Source organism: Sciurus carolinensis, chromosome 3 (assembly GCF_902686445.1).
Source record: "Sciurus carolinensis chromosome 3, mSciCar1.2, whole genome shotgun sequence".
Taxonomy (NCBI): Eukaryota; Metazoa; Chordata; class Mammalia; order Rodentia; family Sciuridae; genus Sciurus; species Sciurus carolinensis.
The window spans coordinates 89,708,227-89,720,960 of record NC_062215.1 but is presented as its reverse complement, the minus strand read 5'-3'; the positions used below and the strand labels follow the sequence as shown (position 1 = coordinate 89,720,960).

Below are 12,734 nucleotides of genomic sequence, written 5' to 3'. Positions count from 1 at the left end.
TGCATATGTTTGACAAAGGACTTACATCCAGAATATATGAAAATCTTCTTTGATCAATAATTAAAAATAACTTAATAATCAATCTATAAATAAGATATCCTAATGAACATAAGCCAATGAAAAATCACTCAACACTATTGATTGTCACAGAAATGGAAATTAAAATCATAATGAGATACTACACACCCAAAAGAATAGCTAAAATTTAACAGAAGAAAAAAAAAACATGAAAACATCAAATATTGATGAAGTTGTATTATAATTGGAAATAGTAAAAAGTGGTGCTATAACTTCTAAAACTGTTCAAAATGTCTGAAAATAAATCTACACCTGCCCTTTAATGTAGCTATCCCAGTTACTAAATATATGCTTGAAACAAATGGATGCATAATTCAGTAATAAACTGAAGTATTGATATGTACTACAGTGTAGATGAACCTCAAAAACATGTTAAGTATAAGAAGCTAAGTATAAAATATCACATATTGTATCATTCTATTTAAGTGAAATATTCAAAATAGGTACAGTCTTAGAGACAGAACATAGATTGGTGGGTACTAGGGGGTAGGTGAAGGAGGGGATACAGAGCAGCTATTTAATGGGTGTAAGGTTTCCTTATGTAGTGATAGAAATGGTATGTCATTACTCTTATAATTCAACATTGTGAATGAACTGAATGCCACTGAATCACATTATTTTAAAAATAATAGAAATGACTGTATTTGTTCACAAAATGACTCCTACAGAATGTTCACAATAGCTATGTTCATAATGACCCTAAACTGGAAATGACCCAAATGTACTTTAACAAGAGAATACATAAATAAATGATGCTGTACTCTTAAAATGCATACTATTTAGCACCAACAGGAATAACCTATTGGCCTTCCCAATGACACTCATAAATCTGAAAAATGTTATGTTGAACAAAAGGAATTAGATATAAAAGAACCATGTGGTTCCTTCTGCATGAAGTTCAAGACATAATGTTGAGTTAATGACATCAGACACAAAAGGGTAGATGAAGTATTATTCTAATTCATGAAGTTTAAGGAGGAAAGATTAACAGGCTTAAGAGAGTACCAACAGGGGCTAAACCTGTTTGAGGAATTGTGTACATAAACTAAAAATGTGGGACATACTCAGGCCTGATTGCCACAAGAAGAAGTAGCACCATAGTCATTTTTAGAGCTACAACTGTGGACAGGCTGACACATTCTAAAATGGAAATTTATACATGAGAGATACCATGGCTGACCTAGCTAGTTTTCATACCTCTGATAATAACATGTTGATTTCTATACATGTAGCATGGATTTTAGATTATCTTGAATTGAGTAGGTAGTGTCTATTCCAATGAGTATTTGTGTGTGTATATAAATTGATGAACTCTCATATTTAAAAAGTTTTTATATTAGCCAACTTTGCTAAGAATCTTTGATGTGATTTCATAATTGATAATTATATTCATAATTCCAGATCATAAAATTTTGTTTCTAAATTTGCATGTAGAGAAATACATATTCAGGGTTTTTCATAAAAATTAAATATAATCAATGTACATATACAAGGTATATCCATAAAGTTACTGAAAATAGTAGAAATGTCAGTGATCCCTTTTAAAAGTAAAATATAACAGATACCAGTGATAACAATTAAAATAAAATTTAAAGTCTGTGAATAGCTGAGAAAGTTAATTTATGCTTGCAACAAGAAGTCATTGTTAAAAGATAGGAACAGAGAAAAATGAACAAAAGGATTAGAAAAGTTATAAAAAACACACACATAAAAGAAAATGGCCAGAGTATGCCCCCACATTGCTGTATCTTATCAAAATGCAGTCTGTAAAAATAAAAAAATAAAAATAAATAAATAAATAAATAAATTTTACCAAAGATCATAAAAAATATGTTATATGCATGCATAAATATGGCATAATAAATCCCACAATTATAATGTGCCAATACAATAAGAAGTTAGTGTAACAAAAAAAAAAAAGTTTTGCTAAGTATTAGCCATTAAATAGCTCAGTCATTGATCTAGGTCATCCCAGGACTTGCACAAAGACATAACAGAAGCACAATTCAGATACCCAAAGTGAAGCATAGGTCCTAATAACAAAGGAGAAAAATCAGGAAAACTCTGGAAGAAAGATAAGATCTCAAAAGTCAAGAATATCACCTCAATTTTTTATTCTTTTTAATACAAGTGGCAGTTTAGGTGGTCTTAGTTTTGGATTTGGTCTTGTTCTGGTCTTACTCTTTTGCTCCTTGAAGCCAAAAAATCAATACTTTTAATACTTGTGAATCACTTGGCATTGCTGGAAAATTCAGGAATGCAACAAGGATGGGCAATGACCAGAGTATATAAGTGTCATGGTTGTTGTTCACTCGGCTAAACCAAATGAGGTCGGATAAGAAAAAATTACACATTAAAAAGAAAGAATAATGTAACTTTTTTCCAGACAAAATATTGATAAAATAAAAAAGCAATGAATATCTAGATATGGTTTTTCCTTTAAAGTATGATTAAAAATAATAATGATGTGCTACATAGAGTTTACTTTTTTATAATTTAAATTAAAATTTGCGTTAAGGATAAATACATATTTCAAAATTGGAAGATCTACTTTAAAATTATATTATTTATAAAAAACAAACTCCAAGTATATCAGTAATCCCACAAAGCATATGATACAACTGGGTAATTATTTCTGAACACACACATATATGAATGTAAAACAAAAATCACTGAAAATTTTTAAACAAAAATGAGAAATAAAAAGTATATGTTTGGGGCTGGGGAGATAGCTCAGTGGGTAGAGTGCTTGCCTTGTAAGCACAAGGCCCTGGGTTCGATCCCCAGCAACCCCCCCCCCAAAAAAAAAGTATATGTTTTAAACTTATTCTCAAGCATCATATTCTGATTGAAACCAAGGCAAGACAGACATGGTTTAAATTTGATTTTGTACTATTTGGAGAGTTTTTCTAATAAAGTATGTCTAGAAAAGATAAATATCAAAAACATCATGATGCAAGATCATATAATTTTTATATTACAAAAGTAATTTATAGATTATGTGATTATAAGAAAAACCTAAAAATATGAACTAATAAAAAGTTGCTAAAAGAATAAATAAGTATTTAGAAAATATTACTGAATGTAAGATACACATTTAACACCTAGAACTTTCCTTAGACACTAGCACTACACAGTTAGAAATACACATGGAAAAAAGTCCCTTTAATAATAATGATTTTTAAATTTCTTAATATAAACCAGAATAAATGTAACTGGAAAAAGTAAAGAGGTGGAGTAAACTCTCATGAATAAGTAAAAACCACACCTAAAATACAAAATCTGGAAACTGATCAATAGAAAACTATTCATTTGGAATTTCATACAAAAATGGGTCTCATACTATATATTAAACTAAGCATCAGATGAATCAATTATCTTTATGTATTCTTAAATAGAGAGACATATTTAAAATAGTAAATCTATTTTTTTCAAGCAAACAAGAAACTAAAACCATAAGTACTAAATGCTTTTCTATGGTATAAGATATTTTATGATGTGATAAATTAAAAAAGGAATTTTTGGTTAAAGATGGAAGACTACACATGATTTGAGAAATATCACTAAATTTTATTAAAGGGATTAAAATAACAGTAAGAATATTTATTTTTAAAGGTGTACAAGTAGCAAAAATAATCACATAAGGATCTGACAGCAATAACATTTAGGATGCTAGAAAACTGATAATGATAACTGGTTTGGAAGGTTGAATAGTACTGAGTCTCAAACCAGCGATGTTAGGATAAATTGCAGCTTAATTTGGACTGCAATGCCTCCAAAGACTGGGGATCTGTAAAATGAGGTAAAAGCAGTGGACAGGGGGCTGAGATTGTGGCTCAGTGGTGGAGCATTTGTGAGGCAGTAGGTTTGATCCTTAGCATCACATAAAATAAATAAATAAGACAAAGGTACTGTATCTATAAAAAAAAAAAAGCATTGGTCATAACTGGAGTACTGATTAAAGTGTTTGTAAAGCTATTCAATCCCATGTTTCAGTAAATATTCTCCAGAGAAACAGAAACAATAGGATTTGTGTATATGTGTATTTGTTTGTATACATTTACTTATTATGAGTAATTGGCTCACATGATTATGGAGACTGACACATTTCAAGATATGCAACTGGCAGGCTAGAGGCCCAGGAGAGAAGGTGTGGTTCCATAAAGAGGCCTGCAGGCTTGAAATCCAAAAGGGCCCATGTTTTAGTTTGAGCACAAAAGCAGGAAAAACCTGTTGTTTCAGAGCAAGTCTGTCAGGCAGTGGGAATTCCCAACTGAGGGAAGGTCAGTCTTTTTGTCTTATTCTGACCCTCAACTGATTGGATGAGGCCCAGTCACTCTGGGAAGGGCGATCTACTGTACTCTACAAAGTGAAATATTAATCTGACCCAGAAACAGCCAGGAGAACGTTTGTTCAAATGTTTGGGCATCCTGTCACCCAGTCTTGTTGATACATAAAATTAACTAGTACACCCCCATAAAGCTTCTGCATAATTGGCATAGCAAAATGCCCATCTTCCTCAACTGCAGCTAAGGACTGTGACTCTGTTATTTGGAAAGGTAAAACAGAGAATCATGGCACAACTGAGCATAGTGTTACCATTTTTAAAATAATGGGATTAAGTGAAAGGCTGCCCTTATGTTAAATACTGAGATCTTCCAGCACTTTACCCTGTTTTTTCCTCGAAATATTGTCAATCGGGATTATATGATCCAGATATTTTTTCTGATCACTCCAACTAGTCAAAGATTTGGAATATTTTCAGCTATTACTTGTTCAGTTTTTTTTTTTTTTCTTGTCCATTCCCTACTTTCCTGTAAGGACTACAATTACACTTGTTCTTTAGATAATGTTTGTCTAGTCATTTCTTTTCCAGTCTTTATTCTTTCTATATTTCATTCTATGTCTTCTGGTTCATTTTTTTTTCCTACAAGGTCCAATGTGTTATTCTTTCATTTGGTCAATTCTTTATTTCACCTACTACATTTGAGATGTCTAAAAATGCTTCTGATGCTTTTCAGTATCTTCTATTTCGTTATGCTCACATTTTCCTTTTACGGTGTACTTAAAATATTTATTCTAGCTGTTTGTAAGTTCTTTGCCTTCAAATCCATGATCACTGTTTTTTTCTGGTTCTATTTCAATTGATTAATTTTCCTGTTGGTTATCAGTCACAATTTGCTGCCTCTTCATATGTACAGTAATCAGGTATAAAATACATAAAAACATACATGCCATAAGAATGAAGCTCAATGACTTTTCACAATGTAAAAACATCTATATAATTAGATCAGGAACAAATATCAACTTTAAAAAAGAAACAAACTAATCAAAAATTTCTAACCAGAACTACCTGGGTTACTATCATGCTGCATCACCCTAGGCACTACTGAATGTTTGGGTTTTATCTTCCATTTGAATGTGTTGACATTCATTTTAGAAATATGCAGTTACTTATTAGATCAGCTTGCGTTTTCTGAAGTTTGTGTTTAAACTTCATTGGGAAAGTTCTAGAATAGACTATGTTAGCCTTCCTTCTAATGCACAACCCTTATTAGGTCATTGTCAAATGGCCTAGGGAGTTGAAGGAGTTATCTCTATTACACTACATGGAATTAAAACATCTCCTAGACCTATATGAACTTCAGAATAGGTATTTCTTGCAGCTCCCCAGAAATCAATGTTGGCTTGTACTGGGGAGTTTCACTCTATGCATAAACAAGTTAATATTTAGTCAAGAATTCAAGGGAATCACTGTACAGATATCTAGATAATTTTTCCTTGTATTTCTTCCTCATCCTCTTCCTCCTCCTCCTCCTCCCGCTTGCCCCTTCCCTTTTCTCCTCCTCCTCCTCCTCCTTCTTCATTTTGGCATTCAGGTTTCTGCTTCCTCCATCACTCAGACGCTGTGGATTGATGCCATGGTCTTGCCAGGATCATATTCCTTGCACAACTCTCCAGAAGGTGCCTTCTGTCAGAAAACCTTGGTAATTGTAAGACTCATCTCATTTGGCTTTTGTCCCTTGGGGATCATCATCTCATGATTATCACTGTCTAATGGTCAATGTTGTTTTATGTATTTTGTCCTTTTTAAAGTTGTTTACATTAGTGGCATAAATCCAATCCAATCCAAACATGTTCAGTTACATTCCATCATTGCTGGAAGTAGAAGTTCTCACTCCTCTTCAATTCTCTTAGAATTGGCCTTATAATAATACTGGTTTAATGATTAGTAAATCAATTAACTTGTAGAGAATCAGGCTTTTAATTTTTGGAAATTATACTTTTACAAAGTGTACAAATATTTTAGTTATGCTTAGTTGTTGTGATTAATCATATCTCAGGAAGATAGAAGTATTTAAGAATGAAATGACATCAAATGTGGGATATATAGGTATTTATGGGTATTGCAAGGGATTGGTTCCAGAACCTCCCACCTCAAGCACATAAAAATCGATGGACTCTCAAGTCCCTTAAAAAAAAATGGTATAGTATTTTCATGTAACCTACATACATCTTCTGGAATACTTTAAATCATCTCTAGATGACTATAATACCTAATGCAATGTAAATACTATCTAAAGAGTTTTTATGCTGCATTGTTCAGGGAACAATGAGAAGAAAGAAAATCTATACATATTCAATGTAGAACACTTTTTTCTTCAAATATTTTTGATTCATAGTTGGATCTGCACATGTGGAGCCAAAAAGAAATGACAAGAAATGGGAGGAGTGAATTCATTATACTACTGTTTTAACTGAGAATTTCTATTACAAAATAGGGAGAGAAGAAGAGGGAGAGGATAAAGAAGACCGAGAACAATGGAACCCATAATATTTTGTACTCTAAAATGATGATATTAAGAATCAAAGAAATCAGACTGTATGAGAAATATTGATAAGAAGCATACTAAATTTCAAAAACTGGAGCAGTCCATGACTGCCTTTATCAGTTTTTCATTTTCTGCACCAATGCATGAAACCAGGCACCCTTCCTGCAATGCCTCATGTGGTTCTGGAAATAAGACTGCTCCAAGTGGCATTAAATCTTAATGCACACTAGGTATAATACTCCTCCATAAACCCCAATGCAATGAACTGCCATATTCCTACAAGAACCAGTACCAATTTAGCAAAAGGAAACCATAATTTACAGCCAGATTACAGTAACTCATCATCATTCTCCTCCTCTGGTTTTCATCCAGGAGACAAAGTATTAGGCAGTTTGAGGGTCTTTACCATCAGACATGTTCCCTAGGGACAAATCCAGGTTGCCATCTGCTTGTTAAAGACTGCTAGGAGAAGTTAAGGAAATGCCTGAAGTTGAGCATTGGAATTAAATATTGGGACAAATTTCTTTAAAATCAAACTTAGAGAAATGGCACTAGGTGCTGAAAACACTGAGTCATCAATAGCAAAATGTCACTGCTCATAGCCTTTTCCCAAAATAATGCTGGGACACAGTGAAAAAAAGTTTTCCTTTAATTCAAATGCTTAATTATGGATCACTTATTAAAAAACTGGTGTTACATTTCTCCTTCTCTTTTAAAGCAATCTCTGCCTGAAGGAATATTGACAGCATTCTGCACTGGCTTTTGCTAGTGGGTATACACATAAAAAGTTAGAAAAAAGGATAAGTATAGAAATAAGATGTATTTTGGAAGCACGATAGTAAAACTATGATAAAATCCAGGTTCCATCCTGCTTACTACATCCTAGGTAGTTTCTTTGCTATGTCTTCCTTTGTGATCCTTCTTTAGGTGTTGTCCTGGTGACAACACAGGAGTCCAGTGACTGTTTGATGATGAGGTTTTGTTTGGAGCACTCTCCAATGAACCCACTGTCTGAGGGGATGCCTAACTGGTTCCAGCCAGTTTGAGGCACTCAGTGGGAGGCAAATCAACGATAATTCAAATAGGTTTGCTAAGCCCAAGTCACCTTTCTAGAGAAGGCTTTCCAAGTCTTGCTTCAGAAAAATATACAGCAGTTTGGAAATTCATTTCCAAGACCTTCTTTTCTTTCTTCCATCAATATTATTGTTTAAGAAATTCCTTTGGCAAACTTCCAGAGGGAGCCATAAATAGAAAATCTATATTTCTCAGTGGAAAACTTTTGTAGGGATTGGTAGCATAAACGAAGACAATCAGATATTCCTTCAGATATATAAAGGGCTGAACTGATTCAAATATTCTAAGACATCAGAATCTAGAAATTTATGAACTCTTACTAAGAATATATGACTCTATGAATACACATCAGCATTATTTTGAAGTATGTAGAACCAGAATAAAACATGGAAAAATTAGAGAAAATTGTGTAATAAATAATGAACTATCAAATATATATACATATATATATACATTTTTCTATGTATATGTAATTACATATGTGCATTTATACACACATAAACTTATCTTTAAAGATAAATACTACTGAAACTTTTTGTATATATAATTTCATAAGCTACTTATCAAATTAAAGCATGGTAGGAAAATGAGAAAGCTGGAGTCAAAAAATAAGTGACACATCTGTGTGCTATGGGAATAAGAAAAAAAAAAAGAATATGAAATAAATAAAACACATGGCTTTCCAATTTCTTCAAATTCCTCCTTGAATTGTGTTTGGTTCTGCTTGATCCACTTATAATCTCCAGTTCTTCCCCATACAGTTTTAAAATGGTCTCTCTACAATTTTTAATATCTTTACCTTGTTTGCTCTTCTAAATTGTTTGCAATTGGTAGGAACTTTCAGGTCAGTAACCTAGTCATTTAAAAGTATTTATCTGATGCCTTATCTGGGGGGACTACTATTAAATTAAACAAAAGTCATATTTCAGTAAAGGAAGTGGCATTTTATTTCTATAGATCAAGTAATAACTTTGTGTGTTGGGGGGTAGATTGTCTGTTCAGCTTTAAAATGTACTGCTCTCTGTCTCTTATTTACCAATCACATTATAAACAATGTTAGGGGGAAGCTTTGGTCTTTTTCTGTTTGTCATAGTCCTACTCCCCCCTTTTCTTCCTCACCCTCTTCCATCAATATTATATTAAGTTATACTCCATTATTCACTTTATACTTATTATCTCTAATTCTTAAATAATCTGGAAAAACAGCTGTCATTGTCCTTATTTCCTGATAAGAAACCTCTAACTTAGAAGTTTAAGTAAGTACTGCAGTCATACTTAAAAACAAAGTTATTTATGTGTTTGACTCAAAAGAGTTGCCCTGGGAGAGGGAAATGCACATAGTGAATTGATGCCATTAACATGTCACACTGTGGACTATCAAAGGAGAATTTGGTAAAATAATAATAAATATAATCCTTAAATTAGCACATGGTATAGAGAATAATCATGAAATGATTGTTCCTTTTTCTTAAGAAATGCACATCAAAGGGCTAGTTGAACTTCAGGCACAGTGATTCAGCTTCCTGGCTTTGCTATGATCATCATTGTTGTCAAGCACTGATTAAGCTCCTGTGATGTCAGGACATTATGCCAAGATCCCGAAACTTGTCAAAATTATGCAACATATCTAGATACAGGGAAAATAATCAGGTCATCTCTTTCACTCCATTTTGAAGTCCCATTTACACTAGACAACAAGCCCACTGTGATCAGACAGACCAGAATGACCACGAACAGGTGTTCCAACCTCTTAGCAGTATGTTGTTAGGAAACAACCTTGCATAGTCTCAGCACAGTGTTGGTTACATAACACATGCTCAGTGAAAGTTACTGTTATGTTGTCAGAGCTGTTATTATTATTTATTATGTAACTTTGAAAGTACACAAGCAGTTGAAGGAACAACCCTTTCATTTTATGCTGATGAGGGAGTAACTATCATCTTCCAAATACATGAATGGAGGTTAAAATATTTTTGCCATCTCCAACTTCTAAATGCTCCAAATAAAGAAACATTACACGTGGGAAAATAAACCTTAAAGAAAATAGTCACCCAAAGAAACAGAAGCAGATTTCTGAGTCATCACAATCTTGTGCAAATATCCCTGCAAAGAAAATTTTAGCTCAGTGGCCAGAGACCTTGACTTAAGAGAGCAACATTTCCATTGTGAAGTGATTAGCGCTTAATGTGGTTTTCAGTGAGTAAGTTAGAATAAGAATTGAGAAAGATCATGACCTCTACATTTAATTAAACTTCCTCAGGTTACTAATTTTGCTGTAGATTAATTAACAGTGTAAGCTAGCACCTTCTTTAAAGTGTGAATATATATACTTAGTCATGGAAAAATTATACAGTTGTTTTCCTCTTAAAATAAATATTGCATTTTAAAGAAAAGAGAATTATTCAGTCTACCTTAATTCTTTCAAAATGAATGAGCCCAGGGTGCAAGTGCAAAGACTCTGGCTTCATTAGAACAGGGTCCACTCCTAGCTCCTCACTTGCGCAAACAACATCGGTTTCCTAAACATCAGTTTCTTCAGCTGGACCATAAACTGATAACAGTATTTAAGTAGGAAGAGTAGAACAAGGACTAAAGGAAATAGTTCTGATATATGCCTTGCCCAAACTAAATGGTCTGGAAATATTAACTTTCATTATATTGAAGTTATACACAAATAAGACTTAGCAGTACAAGCATCCCACCCTACACATTATTTTTTTATTGGTTTCTCTTCATCTTAATATTATATTGCCTCATCTTAATATTATATTGCCCTCCGCAAATAAAAAAATAATAACGACAGTGGAAACAGTTAAGGTTGCAATACTTAATAAGCAATTGATAATCAAAACCCAAGAAGGTAGGTTATTAATTGATTTAAAAAATATTCCCATTGCCATTATAAATATTCGCATAATCTTTCCACAATTATCAGTAGGACAGTTGAATTCAATTTATTCTATTCTTTACTTCTTACTACTTGAACCCATATAATAACTTCCTAATTCCCACTTTATTTTTCCAAACTTTATACAGAAACAGGAGTTTAAAATATCATAATTTATCTTCAGGAAATATTAAGTTGAACCATGCTACTTGAAGAATATTTATTTTGTCATGTTCCTTTTATGTTTCAATTTAATTAAAAAGAAGAATACAGGCAAATGCTTTGGATTTAAGTTTTTTGGTCAGCTTTGGAAGAAGTAGAAACATAGTAAAAGAACACCTTCTCTTTGGAAAAACAGCAACAGGAAAAACAGATCATTATTAACAGAAGAAAAATTGCACAGTGGAGTTGAGTTCTTAAGATATAATTGATTCCACCAGAAAAAAAAAATGGAACAGAACCAAGAGATTATAATGAGAATCATTTCAGTGCTAAAGAAGACCCTTTTAACAATGGGCATGCAGTCAGATCCTAGTGTGATTATCATAGGCTCATTTTCCTTGTTCATGTTCCCATGATAAAGGCCTTGGAAGAAGCAATGGCATTTTAAATTGCTCGGCATCACTTGCAATTTTTTTTTTCTTTTCTTTTTTGATGTTCTCGGGAAAAATTATTTTCCCATGTTACTAGAAGAATGGGTTATAGAGCAGCACTGCAAATGTACAAAGAACAACCGCAAAGGCAGCACTGATGAATTAGGGCATGGACAAAGAAAGGAAATTACCTGTGGGCATTTGTTCCACGTTCCCCACTCAGACATGACACATTCATTAGGACACAGGAGAGAACAGGACTGAGTTTCCAGGGGAGTTTCATCTTGGTTGCACAGGGTACTGTCCACGGCTCCACCACCTTCACTATCAGCTGTATTCACACACCTATTAGGCAAGACCACAAGATAGCTTGATTGCTTAACACAGTAGAGAGTCAATTTAAAACATTTTTGATGTGTCACAGCTACTGACCCTTCAAAGACACTTAGATTAAAAAAAAATGATCAACAGAAAAGCGAGGCAAAGAAAAACTTGTCTTCTTTTTTTATTTTGATTCATTGTACACAAATGAAGTACAATTATCATTTCTCTGGTTGTACACAAAGTAGAGTCATACCATTTGCGTAATCATACGTGTACATAGGGTAATGATGTTTGTCTCATTCTATTATCTTTCCTTCCCCCGACCCTCCCCACTCCTCATTTCTGTCTACACAATCCATCCTTCTTCCATTCTTCCCTTACCTCCCACCACCCCCGTAATGTATTATCACCCACTTATCAGAGAAATCATTTGGCCTTTGGTGTTTTGGGATTGGTTTATTTCACTTAGCATGATATTCTCCAACTCTATCCATTTACCTGCAAATGTCATAATTTTATTCTTCTTTATGACTGAATAATATTCCATTGTACATATGTACCACAGTTTCTTTATCTATTCATCTGTTGAAGGGCATCTATGTTGGTTCCACAATCTAGCTATTGTGAATTGAGCTGCTATAAACATTGATGTGCCTGCATCACTGTAGTATGCTAACTTTAAGTCTTTTGGGTATAAACCAAGGAGTGGAATAACTGGGTCAAAAGGTGGGTCCATTCCATGTTTTCTAAAGAATCTCCACACTGCTTTCCAGAGTGGCTGTACCAATTTGCAACCCCACCAGCAATGTATGAGTGTACCTTTTTCCCCACATCCTTGACAATACCTATTATTGCTTGTGTTCTTGATAATTGCCATTCTAACTGGGGTGCGATGGAATCTTAGGATAGTTTTGATTTACAAGATATGTTGAATATTTTTTCATA

General features: G+C 33.4%; 1 protein-coding gene across 1 annotated transcript in view; it reads right to left on the bottom strand.

The window, feature by feature from the left end:
- The window catches only part of Thsd7b (thrombospondin type 1 domain containing 7B), a 715,164-nt gene that overhangs the window by 69,121 nt on the left and 633,309 nt on the right, over positions 1–12,734 (bottom strand). Inside the window, 1 exon segment of the mRNA XM_047545870.1 lies at positions 11,657–11,810. Within this exon segment, the coding sequence (XP_047401826.1) occupies positions 11,657–11,810 (154 nt within the window).